The following is a 17,565-nucleotide window of genomic DNA, read 5'->3' as shown; positions in this document are numbered from 1 at the left end:
GTAAGTAGCACCAGAGACTAATAAATGAAAAGGTAGATAAAGACAGTATAAAGCAATATTTAAGAACTAAATTGTATTACCAGATACAGATCTTTTGTTTGAACCTTACCTTGTTGTAGTAATGAAGTTGTACCGAATGCCACTGTCCGTCACTAACTCCTCCAGGAATGTATGGGGCCACTGTGGTTTTAGTTTCACCTGGAATTAAACAAAACACAAATATTATATAAAAGTTGTAAGAAATGGAAAATATACTGGGGGCAGTGGCAATGAGTATACAAAGATATGAAAATGGTACACAGACAAACTCTATGGCTCTACAAGGGCAATTATTTGGACACAATATCTCACATATATCACATACAATATCACAATATATTATAATAATAAAGAGCAAAAATATAAATGGCAATAATAAATTCTAAATAAGTAGAAACATAGCAAGAGACTGGTGTCAAATAAGGCATAATTATATAAATCTATATGTAGTAAAAAAGTTTAAAATGTTTCAAATGCGCATGAAAACTGGCCATCTAAACTGCATTTTCTGCAAGTATTTTGAGACAGTATTGTAAGATCTATGCCTCACTGTCCATTATTGCAGCAAGTTGCAAGTTTGTCACATCTTGCAAGAATCCAACTAACTTCTTAATGCTGGCAAGTCAACAAGAGATAGACACAGCATTTGGCTTTGCTTTGTAACAACAAACCCAAGAAGTACTACATATGGTAAGGCACGGTTATATAGGCTCTAATGTGGTTTAAATGTAAAGTGGAAAGAATATTACCAGATTACCATTCTATTAAACTTGAAATAAATAGCTAATCTTACATGTTTGGAAAGCTTGTAACCAAACTTCCCCTTAACAGCTGCCTCATAAATCACCTGTGCATGTTAGTCCTCCCTGACTGTAGCACAATGGCTTCAGATTGACTTGGGCTTTAGTGTATTTGTTAAAGGCAGAGGCAGCAAGAATCCACTGGTTTCTCATCAGTCTGAATGTTGAGCTGCACTCACAAGACAAGTGTGTTTCTTTGTCCGAAGGCCAAAAGAGCCCAGGCTGTTTTATTGTGAAAATGCCACAGTGACATATGTGGAAACTATTGAACCTTATAATTCGCAGCTTTATAACAAGAGGTGTGCAGATCAGGCCGAGGGTGTTTTCAAGGTTTGAGTATTACCAGTGACTTAAAGGTGCTCTATGCAACTTTTCTGGTTGAGGTTTCACCAGCTGCTTGTCTCCATGGAGATGTTATTGCAAACTAATAACAAGACCATTAAGCTCTCCTAAGTAGCATTTACTTTATTACAATGCTTTTATTGTTTGAACATACCTTGAAAAACAAAAGCATTCACTACAAAGAGCGAAGTAACCTCTCCACAGAGCTGACCTGTAACTTTGCCTGGTTGCGTCACCTGCTTGTCTTCATGGGCAAAGAAACCCTAACCCTAACCCTCCCAAGCAATTTACATAATGAACCTTTAACAGAAAAAATAATTATGTAAAAAAGAAAATGAATATTTGGTCATTATTCATAAAGTAAATGAATACATCTTTAATCGTTTATTAAATGCAGTAGTGATTATTTGATGATTCATACATTCAATATTCTGATCTGAGCTAGACTTCAAGGACTAGAACTTGGCCGAGATCCCAAAAGAGGATCCTCCCTGCAGCTCGGCATCATGGGAAACTCTTTGAAAAACAGCAACAATTCAGCAGTTACTACAGTTACAAAGGGTGTATTTGTTTACACAGAAAAATGCTACTGTGAACAGCAAGAAGTACTGTGATATATGTGTCTATACTTTACTATAATGTCATGTAATTGTTACAGGTAAAGTATGTTCCATGGTAAGATGTTGTTATTAAGTCTAGATTTTTTTTCAAATTTAGTTTCAAATTAGTTTCAAACAAGTTCCCCAAAAATGATTTTAGACCTCACAATGATCCAAATCTGAATATAGAATTATTTATTTCAGGGATGAGAGCATCAAGAGGCTGCGTAATCTTTGAACTTTTGAACCCAGACCATCATGCTGGTAAGTGACCTAAAGATAAAGTCATTGTTAAGTTTTTGTAAAAGCTACAAAAGTGTGGCTAAATACTATTTCTGTTTTTATATTCAAATAAAGTCACATGTTTACTGCATTTTGTCTTATCCTGCTAACAGCCAAAAAAACATGCCCTGCCTTTTTGGTAGAAATCACAAATCACGCAGGTAATGGGTGCACTTAGCACATGCATTATCTGAACACATGTTATCTAACCTTGAGATGTGTGAGTTATTTACATTATACTTACAGTTAAAGTCATTCCTACTTGCCCCACACAAATATTACATCAGATAATTTGAAGTCCTAACCTCCAGAGAAGGTGAGCTGGATCTGCTCGTCAATGATCTCCAAGGCGATGAAGTCGTGTTTCTCATTGAAGCGGCCGTTGTAAAGCAACAAAGCGTTCCTCTCTCTAGTGGCAAACCTGAGAGAAATACACAAACATTTGAGCAGGATTAACAATGTAAAAATGTATATAGGTTTGTTCGTCACATTGACTTTCAATGCTTAAAACAACGCTTCTCAGTAAAATATGAAGATAAGATTTAAGATAATATTTGTTGTAATTACACATGCACAAGTACAGTGCAACAAAATACAGTTTAGCATCTATCTACAAGCATCTCAGTACAATGAAGTGAGCGTATATTACAATATTTACCGGGTATCATGTTTTGATGCTACTTCTACTGCTATATATATACAAAATAATTATAATTCATGGCCTATACTGCACACAGCTATTAGTTGAATTTATGTTTTCAAATTTTCCAGAAGGGTTTGTACATGAAAGTACTTTTTATCTTTGCTTTGTCGTATTTCTTCTGTTTAATAATGTCAGGGGTGTCTTTTCTAGTAACCCTGGCCTTTAGTAGCACACATCCAAGGAAGTTGAAAGCCTGACAAAGGGCCTCCCTGAGAATTTTACTTTGACAACTAAAATGATTTCACAAGCCCTTGTGAGAAAATTACACAACTTTTTTTGTTATAGTTCAGTCCAACCCAAACAAAAGCAGCACTACTGCGTGAAGACCTTAAAGATAACCTCAGCACAAGCGTCTGGCTGCGTTACAAACATTCCCACAGTGACAACAGACAGGATGTGAAAACTCCTGCATTCAAGACACAACATAGAAGTGATGGAGGTACTGACTTGAACAAAAGCCTTACTTTCATATACTTTAGTGTTTTAAGTTTGCATACCTACAGTACATCTGTGTTTTGATGAGGTAGTGGAGGGCAGAGGAGTCACAGAGCAGATGACGGTAAAACTAGGAAATCAGGAAACCAGGATGGACTACGATAAGGGGAACTCATCAAAGCTTTTCCTGTTTTTACTGCATTACAAACCCCACCGCTGAGCTACTGCTATACGCATATCAAATACCTTTATCTCACCTATTAAGAGTGAGTAGTGCATAATATTTACCACTGGATAAACTCCTTGAACTTGACCTGTGGCAGAGTATGTGTGTGAGAGAACGAGAGGAGAGATTGGTGAGGTGAACAGTAACTAACTGAGTTTCAGACATTTGTAGAATAATTAATGAACTCTTTCAAAATATTTTGTAGTTTTGAATAGTTAATTGGTAATCTATTGTTATATTTTCATTCCTTGAAACCATAAAAGAGCTGTCCTGTTTGGCTTAGACTTAGACCTTATTGATCTACAAGGGAAATTATTTAGAAATATAGTTACAGTTTTGAGGTTGCATATTTATACTAACTTGATTCAGAAACTATGTTATGACCGGAAAAACAGACATTAACAACTGATAGATATAGTATATAGTCAGGCCAGTTGACAGAAATTTGGGGGCCCAGGGCATGAAGGCTCTAGTATGGTGCATCAACCAGTTTCTCTTTGTGGAAACCGTCTGATCTCACAGCACCAGGATTCGTTCGCTCGATAGCAGGCAGGTACTTTTTTCATTTAACCAATCACTGCTATTTTGGTTTGGTATATTAAGCTTTTCCCAAATCCCATAGGAAGAATGGCAATAACGTCTTTCCCCTTGACAAAATTCACCAAACATTCTCTTTGTTCCGGTTTTAAATCCTCGATCTTGGGAATCGTTGCCAACACAGAATGTATGGCTTCGTCTACATCCATCTGGACCGCTTTGTTTACTGTTGTGCTCTACCACAAAATGGGACCCAGACAGGCGCTTGAGTTTGACGTCATGGCTTCACAGCTCTTTGCTGATTGGCCAGTGCGCGATCTACAAATTCCGGGGTTCTTGCAAACTGTCTAGTGTATTTTGATTCCTGGTCTAATCGCTGGAGCGAAATTAAATTGAGTGGAGGCACTAGGTTGCGCCAGCCTCACCCTCTAATATTAATTAATAGGCAGAGGTTCTAATTTTGAAACGCTGAGGCCTGGAACAACAGACCCCTCTGTTCCCCTCTGTCGACTCCCCTGTATATAGTAGCTTATTAATGAACAATAATGAAGCAGACATAACAATAGTAGCAGCTGTTGACTACATGCTATATGAAGCAGCATTAGTACAGTATTTTTTGTTCATGTACCTTAATACTTCTATATTTATTTTCTGGAATAGAGTTACTTCAACTTTAAACATATCTAACAGTATCAAATTTATTTAGGTATAACTTATTTAGGTATAGCTACTCCTTCCTCTGTATCATAATGCTTAATAATAGGTGCATGACAGTTTATTGTGAACAGGAGCAGCTCAAACAGACAATAGACACTGTTTTCAGGTCTGGACACGCCTCAGTGACACAGTTTAAACTAAAGTACATTTGTTTGTGTGGATCTAAATTGCAGTTTACAACTTCTGATACTTGAGTAGAAGTGCTGAGAGGAAATGAGATGAGTTTAAAACATGTTGGAAATAAATAAACTGTGCAAACATTAAACTAGAATCAACCATTAATCAGAATTCCTCATACGCATCGCATTCCCCATAAAAGTTAATGGTTCATGATGTTGTCTGTGAACTTGACAAAATATAAATTATTAATGCCACAATTTTCATAGAAGAGGCAATGCTGGATGGTTAGAAATATAGAACAGGTACAAAAAAAGTTTACAAGCACTGAACTGAGATCCTGCACTATTCTGTGTTCCAAATAATCTTCGCATTTTTTTATAGGACATAGTTTAGTTTCTACCTATAACTGACATAAATTGTCAGGTGCCCATCAATAAGTAGGTCCACACCCACACACACACATATGTATTACCAACCTCCCATAACTCAACATACCCAAGCCGGTCTCAATAATTACTATATCAACTTATGGTTCAGTACATGTCCGATGGAACAATAATTTTTGGGAGTCAATATTTACTGTGTGTAGTGGGTACTTTTTCTTTGTACTAGTGGGAAACGTTTGTTATTTTTCTGTACTATGTTGAAATTTGAGCTGTAGAAGATTACATTGTGAACTTCTATGACTCATTATGAACACAAACTAACTAATGAAGTGTTGCATTCTATTATTTATTTATTGCAGCTCATAACAATATTTAACAACATTGTATGCTTAGAATATTTGAGAGCTAATTCTGCTTTATGGTTGGGTTTCAATATTATCATTTATCGTCATTTATCGTAAAAATGTGTCAGTTTTCAAAAAATCCGGGGTTATGTACTCACATGAATGAAATGGTGAAGTGGAATCTTTGCCTGAGCCCTCTGAAGGTGACAAAGGACTGTCCGGGGAAGCTTCTCGTGGTCATTTCGCAGTACGGCGTTTCGTACTCTCCGTGCGGACAACTGCAGCTGAAGCCTCCATTCGTTTTGTTCACACACTTTCCTCCATTTTTACACACTCCAGGTACACAGTGGTCTGAGGAGGCGTCCAGCTCACAGTGATCACCTGCAGAGGAAAATACACGGGGTTATGCAGAGTCAATATTGTTTGAAATGTAATGCTGTTTTACTTGTGTTTATTTAAAGGTGCATTGAGTAATTTTTCTGGTGGAGGGTCCATCACCTGCTTGTTGTCTCCATGGAAATATTATTGCTTTGTTTGGAATGTTCCACACTACAGACTAAACCTACCCATCATGAGGAAGACAAGCAGGTAACAGTACTACACTACTTTTTGAGCAATAGAAACACCCATATGAATTAATGCTAGATGACCATGTTGAATACTGGCTCGAGCGTCCCCCTGGAATGAAAGTCCCAGCTAGAGCGTCCCATTCTCTCAGCAGTAACATCCCCCTTCTCCCTCCAGGTGCCCCCTTCTCTTGGGCGACACATGGGTAACTGCTGTGCACAGGAGAGGGGATACGTTATCGCTGGCCTTTAGCATGTGATGTATTGAGTTAGAAAATCAGCATTCTATATCTAATATATAATAAAATATATAATAATAATATATAATATATATAATAAAATTAAATGTGAAGGTAGCCAGACCAAATGTCAGACCTTGTTTATGTCATTTTACCAATCTTCACAAAGTGGCACACATTTTTTCAGTATGTAATATCAATATAATCCTCATTTGCTCGTAGACGTTTACTATGAAATCGTATTTTAAATATTTTCTTCTTGTTCCCCATGTCCTATAGCTTCTGTAACTGTTGATTATTTCCTTACCTGTTTGCCATGAACATAATTTGTAAGCAGCGCAACACAAGAAACTTAAAAAGCTACAGAATTTGTTCAGAATTATTCAGAATCACTTTTAGATAGGTCTTAGCTATGTCTTTCATTGAAATATGTAAAATAAAATCCTGAAAAAGTTGTGGCACATTTATTGAGAACACAATAGTTTCTCAGGAAGTGTGCCTCACTGGTGGACTATTTCACAGGAGTAATTTCACACACTGTATTTACTATTTGTGTCTGTTTGAGGCTAGATAATTTTTGCATGTTTTGTTGGTATGAGTGAACAAATGTGTTGAGATATATTGTTACTTGTGTGTGAAATTATTACAGTATCATGATTTATTTATTTATTTTTATGTATATAGATTAACTAGCTTTTATAAAGGGTATAATTCAGGGGGACTTTACAGCTTGGGGACCTTCCAGCCGGGGGACTTTCCAGCTGATTCCTAGTATGTCACATCATGGAACATTCCAGGCAAAGCAATAACATTTCCATGGAGAGGTAGCGTAGGTAGAGGAGCCTCCACCAGAAATTTGCACAGTGCACCTTTAAGTTTCCTAAAATAAATAATTTATATATTAATTAAAAGTACCATGAAGCGAATGTGCTATCACCTATTTGATTTGGATTTGAAAATGCTATGATTTTGGCATATGCAACAGCTGAAAAGGCTTGCATTTGCATCTTTTGAGAAATAATATGAGCATAAATAGACAACTAAATTAATCTAAAAATAAATTGGGAGTATTTTATTTCATATGTGCTTCAGTTTCGGTTGGAATCAAAACTCACAGGATTAATCACATTAAGACGCCTCTTTCAAAAACTAAATCTACCACTTCATTCATTTTTCATTTTTGAAAGCTACAGCATTAATCTAATCACCCCAGATGATCTTTGGGATCTCAGATATGTTGTCTTAACCGCTGTCATTGACAAATTGCTTCTAATAATCCTCATATTTGATTTTGTCTGTCATGCATGCCGTTTCTTTAACACACTTTGAATCATCTGCCTGGTATTCACTTGCTTTAATAAGAAATATGTGATTTCCAGTCATGCGCAGTAATCCCCATATTAACGTTTGACCTGGTCGAAGGCTTACAACCACTTAAAGCACAACTGTTTAAGAAGAGCCCACTTTAATCTCAAGAAACACAGTTCTGTTTATAGACTTCAATGGGATGCTCCAAACCAAGAGTCCATTTAGCCTTTTATGGAGAAAACAACGAAAAGATCAGAAGAGGAGGGTTAAGATACAAGCTTTTAAAATATATGAAGAGAGTATACACTTAGATATGTGACTTGTGTGAGCATAAATCTCTAAGAAGCTAGATTTATGTTAAAAGCTCCAAAACATTAATTACAACCAGAAAATATTTGGAAAAAATCATATTCCTTTTTGGTCCCTTTAAAAATTTATTGATTGTTGGTTGCTGACAGCAATCTAATAATTCCCTGGATTAGCAATCCAACAGAAGGTACCACAAAGATATTCCTAAAATACATACTGCTGAGGTAGGTGTGGTATATAAGTAGGAAAATCATGTGCCAGTCCCAAGATTAAGTAAATAAAGGCATGTGAAGCAAAAAGAGAGGATTAAGTTGTTTGATAATGTCATATAAAGAATACCCCATTTACAAAAAGAGCTTGGAAATTTGAACAATAAGAAATTTATTTGACTTGTTGAAGTTTAAAAAACTAAAATGAAACATAATTCTAATGTTTTGCATTTACGAATTTCCAGAATATATCTTGCATTATTCTTCACTCACTCATCATCTTACCCAACATGAATATTCGTCTCCAATTTCACATATTTCTTTCTTCCATTTATTATATTTGCTCCAGACAGTGACATGTACCCCAACTCTGTACTCTACGCTGGAACCAGCTAATAGTCCTTCTCTCTACAGTGTAATCCTTGTTTTTTTTGGTGAGGAATTAGCCATATCTATTTCCCCCTATAATGTCGGTAACCTTAGCTTCCCACTTGTCAACAGCCACATAATGGTTCCTGATGGGGCCTGACTATCTGAGCTTGAACTTTGACCTTCAAAGGAGAGGCAGGTATAAGGAAATATGGCGTTGGGGCAGAAAAAGTGGGTTGTTGAGTGAAAGGGCAGGGCTAATCGGGTAATTACATCAGATACACAGAGGAAGAGGAGGAGATGAAGGCTGTCAGGGGCAGGTAATGGGGCAGGAGACAGGAGAGGGGACAGTGGGTATAAAATATCAAGTGAATAGAACAGGGGAAGTATTCCATCTCCATAATATGGAATATTTGTGAAATATTTTGTGTGGGAATTATGAAAAAATGTTGAAAGGAGGTGAATATATAGCAAAAATTGTGGGTCCACTTTCAATTGTTATTTTATGCTGCGTTCATACTTGTCCTGGTTTGGTTTGCTGATGCTATTACAAGTAAAAGTCCTATATTAGGCAGAATAAACTCTTAATAGCCATGTTATAATGTTGTCATCAAAAACATACCTGATGTTGTGCTTCATTTCATTCATATATGCTTGAGTAATCCTTTATTATTTTTCTGTCTACATCTCCAAATGCTTAAATTGAGCTGTTCCGCCTTGTGATGGCTTAAAGTGGTAGTTTTCAAGTTAACATCTACCTTTTACCTTTAGTTCAGTACAGACTGGCAAATCCAGAATCAAAATCATCCAAATGATTCTTGTGGAGGTGTATGGAGTTTAAAAACAAACTAGAGCAATTCCTGCATTACTATGTGACATCACAAGGTGCAACAGAGTGTTTTCAGTTTTAGAAAAGAACAGAATTATATACCATAAATATTCTAAAAAAAATTCTAACTTCTGAATGGTGAAACCTAAGCAAAATGATGCCCATAAAAAAAGAACCACAAAGCCATTAATACTTTTCTTTCCATTACAGTGACCTACCTAGGAATAAAATGCATTTATAAAACATTGCATAATGTCTTTTTAGAGGTATACAGTGTGTACGTGCATCAGCATGTTTGCACTCAGGTGTTTTTGAGGCAGGTTTCATGTCAGTGAGGCAGATGGCTGGTCTTGCTGAACCAGTCACGTCAGACCATAAATTTTCTGTCTCTCTATAGGTGTTCTACCTACAAATGCCTGTCTGCACTGGGGTTGAACTTTCATGGCTGTTATGTGCTGCTCATTCACAGTCCAAACACAAGTTAAGATTAAAGGTGCTCTACATAACCTTTCCTGGTAAAGGGTCCACCACCTGCTGGTTTCCATGGAGATGTCATTGCTTTGTATGGAATGCTCCACAACATGGCATTAACTTATTACTTTCCATGTAGATAAGAAGGTGATACTATGAGACAGAGTTACATGTCAGAGATATGTGGGTAACTGGATAAATGCAAAACAGAAAAGCTTGTGAACCATTCCAGGCAAAGCATACACGTACGTCTCCAGTGGGCCCACCAATAGAAAAGTGACACAAAGCACCTTTAAATTATATTTTGGATTTTGAGTCTTGTACATTGAATAACTTCTGACTAATCTGCAATTTTCAAATGATTAAAAACATATTTTAACATATTTTAAAAGTACATGGCACCTTCAACAGGAAAATACCATGTCCCTGAAACCTATGAAGGGTACTGATGCAGTCTCTTATTTTTGTGTATAAGCAGAGCATCAGAACACAACCATCCCTTCACTATGACCCACCCCTCTGGCACTCACCGGTGAAGTCGTCCTGGCACTCACAACTGTAGCCCCCCTCTCTGCTGCGACACCGGCCATTGTTCTTACAGGGTCCAGAGAAGCACAGGTCGATCTCAGTCTCACAGTACTCCCCAGTGAAGCCCACGGGACAGCGGCAGCGCAGCCCATTTATTGGGTGGATGGGTCTGAAGAGGACGGTGTCAGAGGAGATGAACGGAGGAGAGCTGTCGAACTTCAGCACAGACACACACTTCATGTAGTTCTCACAGGGCTCACGCAGGCAGATGTTGTCATCAAATGGCAACACCTGGAATGAGAAAATATATTCATCGTCCAGTTTGATTGTTTGTTTGACACTAATACTTTAAAAACTTTATTGATCCACAAGGGAAATTATTTGGATAATATAATATAATATAATAATATCATATAATTCATATCATATCATATCATAACAAAGCAAAAACAAACAATAACAAAAAGCAAAAATCATACTGAATACATACTGAATTTGACATTGTTGTGTTGGTCTTATTTTGTTCACTGTTTTTATTGTTTTACTGACTGGTGAGGCAAAAGTCACAAATATTTGCCACATAATTGTTTTTTTATATCAACAATGGAAGCAGTCTTCATCACTGGTTGAAAAGATAGTCTTGGTCTTTCACTGCTCTGTTCGTATCATACCACTCTTGTGTAATAAATAACTATTTTGCCTCATAAACTGTAATACAAAAAAGTTTTTAAATTACTGTGAATTGGGATCCAAATTAGTATGTGCCAAGATAACAGATGCCAGTAGCTTAGAGAAATAACAGCAATTTCTTCAGAGGAAAGACACCGGGGGTGTACTGACAGAGGGTGGTTGGATGATTGTGTAAATGTATTTTTATGTTCTTTTGACGTTTGACATTATGTTACATGTGCTTATGTGTTTTGTTACCTCCTGTGAGGATATGAGCCGGAGCAGGGTCCTGTTGAGGTAGATCTGTTCCTGTAGCTCCTCTGAGGGGAAGAAGGCACCCCTGCCCGTCCCACTGTGAGGCTGACGGGCCGAGAAGGTCACGTTGAGGATGGATCCCTGGACATCTGTGTCATTCTGGATGTTAAAGACAAAGACTGCCTCTCGCTTGGTGGACAGGACCGCAGCCACGCCTTCCACAAAGAGCCCGAGCAGAGGGGAGAGGAAGCGCTCCTGAGACATGTTCTCCAGACGCACCGTGATGCTGTTGGTCAACATGTCGTCTGTGATGATGGTCACACGCAGAGTGCACTGGGCTACCACTGAATGAAGACCGTCTGCGAGAAAGAAAGAAAGAAAGAAAGAAAGAGAAAGTCGAGATGTTAGTGACTTTTATGTTTACTGAGATCAATATTAGCATTTGAAGCACTTAATGTACATAATATACTGTATAGCAATAGTTCAAATTATGGTACTTCTACTGTTTGTGGTATTCAGGTAAAACAAAGACTAATAAATAACAGAATATATTATTTTTTTAAATGAGAGACAATTCACATCATTCTTGGTCTAAGTTACTGTTGCCGTTTGTTAAACCTTTTTTTTTTATTTATTTGGATTTATTCTTGCTCTGACAAAGTGCTGCTTGAAGGATATTGACTTCAAGAGAGCACAGTGGACTTGAATCCTATTACACTTTTAACAGCATGTCAGCATGAACAGAAACTGAAAGATGGGACAGCCACTCCCATTTCCAAGACAATAATGGCAAATCTTCAAATGAATGTTTAGTATATTACATACAAGTAGTTATTATGTTACCAAGCAATCCACCCAACTATTCAGTCCAATCACGTGAAGCTGTTAGGTAAGAAATAACAACAATGAAGTTAACCTAAATTTATAATAGGAGCACTTACAAATAGGAAATGTTGGACCTCAATGCAAAGAATAGCTACAAATACAAAGGTACAATGTTTGTTCCAGTGTATAACATGACACATAAGGTCAACAAATGCATCAATCACCACTTAAGAACAGAGAGGCTTTATCATGTAATCTACAGAAGATGATCAGGTGACCCAAGACAACGCAGTTCACTCAGAGTTGAGGTCAAGAGTTGAAGTGTTGACAACATCTACTGTACACCACTGTAGTGTCAGAGCTAATACTTGTACTACAAAACTCTTTTATCTTTATGTTAAACAGCGTTCACGTTTCTCCCACTCTGTTCCTCTCCACTATCGTCTTACAATGCAGGCATCACAGATGTGGTGGCCATATTGTCTTCACTTCCTGCTCCTCCTTCATCACTATCACCTTATCAAAGGGGTCATACAGCTTTTACTGGGTCAAGCTCAAGTAGCTTTAGGAAACATTGAAGGCTGGATGTCTTGTAACTTTAAAGTGCACTGTCACTTTTTGGGGGAGACCTGCTTGTCTTTATGAAGATATAATTGTTTTGGCTGTGATTTTCCACAATGAAAAAAATTACCTTTTCTTCCCTGCATTTATGCCTTGGTAATTCTATTGCTCAAAATATATTGAAAAACATAAATTTTCACTTATTTATTTAATGTACTGGTTAGGGCATACAAAAAAAAAAAGGTTCAGGTTTGGTCATGATATACAGTAATATAAGCACAGGATAATAAAGACTGTCATGTACTTCAAACATCACACATAATATATTCAAATGTGCAATTGCCAGTATATATATCGGTATAGAGTTTTATGGTCCTACTTTATCACCTTACCACCATCAAGTGTCTATCACTTCACTTCAAAACACATTCCTCCCTCTGCACCATTTTAACTTGATCCTGTCTCCCATAGTGACTGCTCCATCTCTCTTTACAGCAGTTAAACATCTCAACTGTTTTACTGGGGAACACTTTTGCCGCTAGATTGAATTAAGTCGGGGCAGAGTTGGTTTGATTCTTGCCCAGTACGGGGGTAATTGGATCAGGGTTGAATTTCTGCCCCAAGGGAGGGCTGGGCTAATACTGTTGGGGTTGTAGTAGAGGCATGTACTATATGTAGTGAAGTCTATGGGAAATCTGCACTGTGATATACACTGTAGAACCAATTATTACAGTTATCATCAGTGTGTTTGTTTACTACTTTTTATTATATTATCATAACTACTACTACAGTGGCTAAAGTATCTATCACTGCTACCACCTTCACCAGGTTTAAAAACATACAGGGAGTATCTTAGTTTTACTGGTCTTGTTTTGCAAAAGTAAAAATAGAGGTAAATGTAACTGTAACTGAAATGAAAACATTTCAGCATGCTAGTAGTTTTTAGCAAGGCTGGCGCCAACTAGTGCCTCCACTCAATTTAATTTCTCTCGAGCAACTAGGTCAGGAATCAGAATAAATAGATTAGATGGTTCAGCCAATCAGTGAAGAGCCATACATTCTGTGCTGGCAATTCCTGAGATCGAGGATTTGAAGCTGGAACATTTGAATATGTAAATGAAAGGCTGAACTTATTTTTCAAACTGACTTCTGACTAAACTGTCTGTACATCACGTTGGAGATGGTTCATGTTTTCAGAGATCATATGTGTGCAGGTTTAGCGCAGCTCTTTATTTCACAGTCATTTCACTCACTTTATTTATGTTGGTAACTTTATTTATTTTGGCTACTGTTGTGATGAAAAGACTGAAAAATGTTTGTCTTTTGGATACATGTGCACTCAACTTTATGTTGCAGTAACCAGGATACTGTGTTTACATGCACCATGACGAAACCGGGATACTCAAAAAACCTGATCATACCCGGGACACTGATGTGCATTTAAGTGCATTCAGTGAGTGGTACAATGATCTCCAAGGAGGTGCCAGAGCTGAAACGTGGGGCCTGAGGCCGCAACTCCAGTGATTGCACTTTCAGACGCAGCCTTGTTTCCTTACGCACGCTACGCGCAGCAACCTACACTCAGTTTGTAGCAGCAACTGGTTAAATTTAAAAAAGTACCCGCCAACCATCGAGCGAACGAATCCTAATGCTGCGGGGTCAGATGGTGCTGTAGCGGACACTTGTACATAGAGATTTCCTGGCTTTGTCTGGAATGTTCCACAGTGCAGCATTAAATATAGCATTAAACCTGGCATTTAGTTTTTGGATGTCACAAAAATATCTTGAAAACATGCAGTCTTAATGTGAGCAGGGTTGCCTCTGCCCAGGCCTGAGTTGTAACTTTGCCTGGTCTCCATTCAGAAAGATTATTCAAATGCCATACTGTGGAACCTTCTAGGAAAGTCTTAACTTCTCCATGGAGATGGAAACATTATACAGAGCATCTTTACAACCCTCGTAGTATATAGATTCCAATTTGTAGTGAATGAATGGACTGGGTTTTATAGTGCGGTGAGTTACAGCTATCGACAGGTGGTGAGGCCAGATGAGTGTGGGGGTAATATGGTTGAACTGGGGCAGGAGGAGTCCGGTTGCACAGGACGGTCCCATACAGAGGACAGAGACAGGGGTGCATGTGAAGATTTAGGGGTGAAGGAGTCAAGTTGAGGGGTGGGCACAGGTGTGGGACCCCAAACTCCCATGGGGTAGACAGGGGGACGGTCAATCACAGGCAGGGTGTGGACAGGACACATAACCAAACCCGACCACGGCAAAGTGCTAATCGGACAGAGGTCAACTTCAACAGCACCGAAGAGTGACAGGGACAAGAGTAAAGAGAGGGCATGCACTCTGAGGATCTCGACGCAAGTAAACAACTGAAACATTGTAAATATACACTAGTATTTGCTGACCTATAGTTATCAGTATAGCAATACTGCTTCTATATATTAGCTGTGCAATTTTTCAGACCGGAGAGCTCTATAGCAACAAAAGGTTTCAAAAAAGTAGGAATCTGGACTTGGCAAAATCACTTCAGCTATACTATACAATACAAATGGTATAGCCTTTGGAAACATGTGGTTGTTAAGGGTTTATAAAGTTTAGAAGTGTTTCAATAAATCAATCAATTTTTATCAGAGCCCTTTACAACACTCAATGTGCTTCAAGGTGCTTTTCAATATAGAAACATGTAAAATATTAAAAACAACTGTAATATAAAAACAAATCATGCATTACTGAGTGTTAAAAGCCAGTCTGAATAGAGAGTTTGGAGTTTTGAGATATAAAGTCTGTAATGGTGCTCATGCACGTCTGGGGTCAGTGTATCTAGAGTCTGGGGCCAGAGACATATTGAACCCAATTTCATTTATTCAATAAAATTGCCTGCTTTTCCCCAGAGAAAAACAAATTTAATGCAGTACTGAGGGGCATTATAGACAAAGGACTACTCTAACATCTCCATGAAGACAAAGAAGTGGTGAACCCTCTACCAGAAAAGTTACATTGAGCACTTTTAAACATAAGTGGAGTTTCAGGCTTTTGTGCAGACGCTCAGACAAGTATAAGCAAAGCACTTTTACTCCACGTCTGTCACACTGGCATCAAAGGATCAAGATCTCGACAACATCTGTTAACACTGGTCTTAAGACAGCAGCCTCCCACTACTACACTTTTGTACAGACAGTATTCTCAAACAGGGATAGACTAAGGGCCAAAACATCCAGGAGCTCAGAGAGGATCCCTCAGACCCCCCTGATCCAAAGTGATGGAGCGTGACAGGGAAGATCACAGGAGCAGACAGAAGTGAAGGATTTATGAGACAGAGAAGCCAATTCAAACTGCACTGCCCCATGTGAGCTGTGTGCAGGGGCCAGAGAGGAGTTTGGTGTCATCTGACAAGTCAAAAAACTCATGGGTTTTAGTTTCCTCATAGGCAACATATTGAGGTCTTTTCACCACTGACACAACGTAATGTTTTGTAATAAACTGTGAACTGGTATGGCAACAGTCCTAATTTCTCATCATCCTCGTTCATTCAAACCCATGGATGGTGAGGCAAGTACTTTGAAAACGTTATTTATTTTTTTCATACTGGAAAAATGTATCAAGTTTAAGCAGGACCTTAAGGCAACAAAAATTTGACAGTAGAAGATAAAAAAAAACACTCACAAGGTAAATGTTCATTGGATGTTTGACAGTAAAACTTTTAGATAATTAATTGTCAATAAAAAGGTAATATAGCAACAAAAGTTTTGTTTTTATTTCAGACCAAATACCATATGCATCCACTAGATATTTTACATACACAGCTCAGTAGTTTAAGTTAAGTTAACTCTAAGCAAACTTAAGCTTCAGTAGTGTTTTACAATACACAATTTATGTTCAGGACCACCCTATATGCCCCTCTGTTGTCTCTCAGTAAAGCATTCGATCATTTACTCTATATATAGGCCTACAGCTGCTGGTCACACACAGACAAGGATGAGCAGGGGAAAGGGTGCGGTCAGCCGAAATGGAAAAACTATGGTAAGCCACTTTCTCTGGACTGTCCAAAACAACCAAACGATAAAAACAAATTACACCTTTAGTGTAATAGTCATTATTGTGCATGATATAGCTGAACATAAGGCAGTGAGATAAATCAAATTTTAATTCAGTCAATTCAAACATCAATGGGAATTTAAAAATAGGGACAAAATGTGGTGATTATTCCTTTTGTATTTAGTTTTAAAAAGCCATATTTTAGAGATCAGTATGGCTTGGATTTAACAGGAATCAATCATCAATCATCATGTGTGTTCAGATTACACACAGAAATGTTCACTCAGTATTAACACATACGTAATAAAAATTATCACTTTATATTTACAACCCCAGTACTACCCAAAAGTCACAAATCTCCAAAAAAAAATTCAGATCACACACAAATGGCAACCACATTTTTTACATAGGAGCAGCTCTGGGGGCTATTTGGGTGATAAAAGTTGTTAATGAGCTGAAAATGACTTGTTTATGTTTGTCAGTGGGGCAGATGACCACACACACACACACACAAATTAGTTAGTTGTGACGTGGTAACACAAGTTTAAGCAGCTCAAATGCCCGCGGACAACTGCTGATTTGAGTGACAGCTAACAACAGTTAGATGAATTCAAGCTGACATAAAGCCCAAGCAGTTCACAAGCTAAAAACGATGGTGAGGTAGAATATCCAGAGACATGAAATTAATGACACTGTGTTGTTGTTGATAGCAGTCAGGCTAACAGCTTGTTCTATCTGCAGTGCTGACTCTTCTCAGTTCACATGAGCTGTGCATGAAGACTGTCACTGTGAGGAAACTCGAGCTCTGATGGGCTATCTTACATTGAAAGGTGCAATGTGTAACTTTTCTGGT

The 17,565-nt window shown here is 37.9% G+C and overlaps 1 protein-coding gene across 1 annotated transcript in view; it reads right to left on the bottom strand.

The window, feature by feature from the left end:
* Positions 1–17,565, bottom strand: part of celsr1a (cadherin EGF LAG seven-pass G-type receptor 1a) — a 108,140-nt gene that overhangs the window by 51,733 nt on the left and 38,842 nt on the right. Inside the window, exons 2-6 of the mRNA XM_020926175.2 lie at positions 11,286–11,641; positions 10,361–10,649; positions 5,689–5,911; positions 2,368–2,483; positions 110–198 (exon numbers count right to left, since the gene is read on the bottom strand). Coding sequence (XP_020781834.2) covers positions 110–198; positions 2,368–2,483; positions 5,689–5,911; positions 10,361–10,649; positions 11,286–11,641 — 1,073 coding nt within the window. The remainder of the gene's footprint in view (positions 1–109; positions 199–2,367; positions 2,484–5,688; positions 5,912–10,360; positions 10,650–11,285; positions 11,642–17,565) is intronic.

Source organism: Boleophthalmus pectinirostris, unplaced genomic scaffold, assembly GCF_026225935.1.
Source record: "Boleophthalmus pectinirostris isolate CB_2022bp ecotype Guang Dong unplaced genomic scaffold, ASM2622593v1 HiC_scaffold_18, whole genome shotgun sequence".
Taxonomy (NCBI): domain Eukaryota; kingdom Metazoa; phylum Chordata; class Actinopteri; order Gobiiformes; family Gobiidae; genus Boleophthalmus; species Boleophthalmus pectinirostris.
This window is presented reverse-complemented; position numbering and strand designations above follow the sequence as displayed.